Here is a 4,730-nt window from a genome sequence, read left to right on the forward strand (position 1 = left end):
CTTCTCGGTCTGTACGAGAAGTGAGTGTAGCTCATGAAGACTTTTCTTCATGTCATTCATGTAGTAATTTGCCCTAAAGAGGGCAAAACCATCATGAAGTGAATGAATCATACGGTCAATGACTATGCTCTCACTTATTTTGCAATCAAGTGCCTCTAATTTCTCGACATTCTCAATCATGTTAAGAATGTGTGGGCTAACCGGTTGGCCCCTCTGGAGTTTCGCATCAAAGAAGCGACAGGTATGCTCATAAGTAACGATTCTCGGTGCTTTTGAGAACTTATTAGTGAGCGTGGTGAAAATCTTGTTTGCACCTTGGGCAATGAAGCGTCATTGCAAATTGGTTTCCATTGCAAAAATGAGTACGTTCTTTATCGCACCCGCTTCCATAACGAAGTCACTATAAGAAATTGACTCGTTAGCTCTTGCATTGGGGCCTGGGTTTGGCGGTATTGGCTTAGTTAAGTACTTGAGCTTACCATCAGCAATGGCAGCTTTCCGCAATGATGCCTCCCAGTCCGCAAAGTTGGACCCGTCATTCTTCAGCCGTGTGAACTGATTCATGTGGTCAATGAAAGCTTTTAGCCAGGACTCGCGTCCAAGTGTGGCACTTGGCATAGGGATTTCGTTATTTCCAGCCATTTGTTGTAACTGTATTATCAATATAAACGAATTCTACACTGAGAAAAGAAGAATAAAAATATAATAAGCATACTCATCGTTTTAATATAAGTTTAATGCAAAAATGTTATAAGCGAAGACTCAAGCATTTATACAATTGACCTCCCTCAAGAATTATATAAATGATCCCCAGACTCAATTCTCTGTAAATTGATAAGCCAACCTCTTGGCTAATTCTACTATTAGAATTCTTGGTCGATAAATTTCTATAAATTCTATCTATAGTCCATCATAATCACGAGAAATTCTTCGGATTATAATGTTGAGGTAAAATAAGTCAACACAAACTACTTACCCAACGTAGAAGGGGTCACATGGAGAGTAAGGTCCTATATGCCTACCGACGAAGAAGGGATTCATAGTTGTTTGGTCTTATAAAGACTAGTCTCAATTTTAGTTTTAGAGGAAGATCCCATAAACTTTATTTTAATTCATTTTAAGTCAACTAATATCTAGCATGCGAGAATGAATAAACTAAGATGATGGCTTAAAATTGTGTGACATCTGTATGTCTATGAAAACTAACATCCAAACCATATGAGTCAATTTTCATGCATTTAAGTACTAGGTGGTTTGGTTTAGGCGGAAAATAATGCACTAATTATCATGCGAATGAAAAAACAACGAGAATGAAAAACGTAAAACAAAAAAAAGTCCTAGTGTGGCCTATCTACCAAAATGAACATAAATAAAACTTTGGAATCCTTCCTAGAACCCGAGAAGCTTGTCTTGATGTTCCATCTTGGTCCATGTAGCGGGAGTGAGCAATCCAATCTCCATCTTTAGTCTTCTCAAAAATTACAATTAAAATTTCAAAATAAACCTATTTACATTCTAATTTCAAAAACATAATACTAAAGAAAACCAAAAGGAGATTCGAGATCTCAAAATTACATTAAAATTATGTTTTCTTCATTTCGAAAACATAATTAACTAAGGCCACACTAGGTAATACAAAATTACAACCGATTGCAAAAATACGTAAATTAAACCATTCCACAATTCACTCAACTAAATAAAATGCATCAACTATAAATTAAACATTCAAGACATAATTCCTTAATTATGTAGAGTAATTTATCCAAACCACCTATTTTATAATTATCAAAATTATGTGAGAATTCCTCAATTACTCACAATAATTTCAATTTTAATTCACATTATCTTGTAATATTAATTAATCTATCATTATTTTAAACCTCTTTAAAATAATTAGGTATCTAAAAATTGTGAACTTTTTCACAACAAACAATTATACATTATAATTAAAATTGAAATTTTAATTGAAAACAGTAGAGAGATGTTAGAGCTAGAGAGAGAAAAAACCTAAAAAAATCCAAAAAATCAACAAAAAAGTGTGTGCAGATCCCTAACTTTCTACAATGACGGCTGCAAAAAAGCAACGAACTTTATGAATTTCTTCGCATAAAAATAACAAAAACTCAAATAAAAATCGTTCCCCCCTCTAGATTTCACTGTTGCAGGTCCATCTTCTTCCGTTAAATTAACTGCGGTTCCTGTCGACTTGGAGCCGTTAGACTTGGATGACCTTGTGGATGATGAGACGGAAGAATGGCTTGTGCAAACTCGTGATAAAGGCAAGAAGAAGCTCGATACTATCTTGGAAGAGCCAACAGGTTTGCTTCAATTTTCTGATGCTGATGTTAAGGCGGAATTAAACATCTGGAAAAACTCTGTAATTTGTTTCATACTTGGTGCGAATCCTCCATGGGATGTGGTGGAGGGTTTTATTCAAAGGTTATGGGCGGATTATGGGGTGGATAGTGTTTCTTTCCTACCTTCTGGGGTGTTTTTGGTTAGATTTGGTCGACAAAAAGATCAAGAGGCTGTGTCAAAACAGGGACATTTTTTATTTGAAAACAAACCTTTGATTGTGCGACCATGGTCTGCTTCTGAACCCCTTACTAAAGCTGATGTGAAAGTTGTCCCGGTTTGGGCTAAGCTGCTTAATCTCCCTCTCAAATTCTGGGGCAAGTGTATTCCCCGAATTGCTGCATTGATGGGTGATTTTATTAGATGTGATGGAGCAACTGAGGATAGAACTAGGCTAGCCTATGCTAGAGTGCTCATTGATGTCCCCTTTGGCAAAGCTACGCCTAAAGAAGTTCAGTTCCTTGATGAGGATGGGAAACTTGTTGTGATCTCTGTAGAGTTTGAGTGGAACCCCATCCTGTGTAAAACATGTGGTGGAGTTGGACATACTGATCAAGCTTGTAAGAAATCTAAAGGAAAATTTCAGCAGAGGAAAAAGGTGTTTCAGAAATGGCAACCTAAAGTGCAGGCCCCTCAGGTTCATGGTCCTAGCCTTAAGATCAGTCCTAGGGTGTCTACACCAAAGGTGCCCACTCCTAATCCCACCTCTAAGACTACTGCTGGGTCACCACCAATACCAATTGATAAAACTCCTGCTGTGTTGCCTAATCCATCTCAGGTGACATGGACTCAGAAAGGGACTCACCATATTGCTACTCCAGCAAGGGCAGTCATAAGATTGAGCAGGCAGGAACTTCTGGACCGTGGATGTAGCTCGACTAGATTTGGGAATCATTCCTTCCTTGATGCCCTAAACAATGCTACTCCCAAAGTAGGAATTGGTACTAGAACTCCCATCTTGCCCCCAGAGGGGGGCAAGGGTCAATGATAGGCTTCTGGAATGTTAGGGGGCTCAATAGTCCAACAAAACAGAAACACATCAAGTGGTTCCTGCACCATCATGACATTGGACTATTTGGTCTCCTTGAGACGAAGGTAAAACCTTCGTCTCTAAATCAAATCAGGCAGAATATATGTGAAGGCTGGTGTATTTCTACTAATTCTCATTGCCATAAAGGAGGAAGAGTATGGTTATTATGGAAACCTCATATGTATCAAATTAACTTCATTGAGTATAATGCTCAATTTATCCATGTTTGTGTTGATGAGCTAGCTACTGGTGAATCTTATCACCTCAGCATGGTCTATGCTTTTAATGGAGTTCAGGAAAGGAAAATTCTGTGGTTAAAACTTGAACAGTTCTCAAACCAAATCAGGGGTCCTTGGCTGCTGTGTGGAGATTTTAATACAGTGTTAAGGCCTTCTGAAAGGCTTGGGGGGCAAACAACAGATGAAGAAATGGAGGACTTTCAACATTGTGTGGATCATTGCAATGTTCTTGATATGCCTGCTACTGGGTCTTACTTTACTTGGAATAACAAGCAGGAAGCCAATACTAGAGTTTATAGCAGGTTGGATAGGGCCTTAGTCAATCATGAGTGGGTTATGAAGAAACCTGATTATGCTGCCCACTTCCATGTGGAAGGCTACTTTGACCATACTCCTTGTATTATCCAGGATACCAAATTTGGCCCTAGAAGTAGGAAGAGCTTCAAATTTTTTAATATGTGGAGTGGGGTGGATGAATTTCTCCCATGTGTTAGTAAGGTTTGGGACTGTCCTGTCTATGGTACTCTCATGTTTTGTTTTGTGACGAGATTGAAAATGCTTAAGAAACCCTTGAAGGAATTGAATAGTGCTCTTTTTGAGGATGTTGAGAATAATGCTATGAGAGCTCGCAAGCATCTTGAATATGTTCAGGATTAGTTGAGAAGGGATCATAGTAATGTTGATCTTATGGACACTGAGAGGCAAGCTACTAAAGATTTTCAGGAGCTTCAGAAAGCTTGTGATAGTTTCCTGCTTCAGAAATCAAAGGCAACTTGGTTGAAAGAAGGTGACTCAAATTCTAGTTATTTCCACAGTTGCATTAAAGGGAGACAAGCTAGGAACAAAATTTTCAAAGTTGCTGATGATCAGTGTGTGTGGACTGAACCTGGCCAGATTCAGCAAGCCTTCTTGAGATTCTATCAAGGTTTACTGGGTACGGAGGATTCTGTGAAACAGGTTAATGTTCAGGTAGTGCAAAAAGGCCCTGTATGTACTGCTGAACATTGGGATATCATGTTGGCACCTGTATCTGACTTGGAGATAAAAACAGCTGTCTTCTCCATTCCTGACCATAAAGCACCTGGGCCAGATGGGTACTCTAGTGG

The 4,730-nt window shown here is 38.6% G+C and overlaps 1 protein-coding gene across 1 annotated transcript; it reads left to right on the plus strand.

The window, feature by feature from the left end:
* The first annotated feature begins 3,339 nt into the window (after positions 1–3,339).
* LOC141630306 (uncharacterized) lies at positions 3,340–4,281 on the plus strand. Its single transcript, XM_074443146.1, has one exon. The coding sequence runs from the start codon at positions 3,340–3,342 to the stop codon at positions 4,279–4,281; it is 942 nt and encodes a 313-aa protein (XP_074299247.1).
* The last annotated feature ends 449 nt before the right edge of the window (positions 4,282–4,730 follow it).

The sequence above is a fragment of the Silene latifolia genome, chromosome Y (genome assembly GCF_048544455.1).
Source record: "Silene latifolia isolate original U9 population chromosome Y, ASM4854445v1, whole genome shotgun sequence".
Classification (NCBI taxonomy): domain Eukaryota; kingdom Viridiplantae; phylum Streptophyta; class Magnoliopsida; order Caryophyllales; family Caryophyllaceae; genus Silene; species Silene latifolia.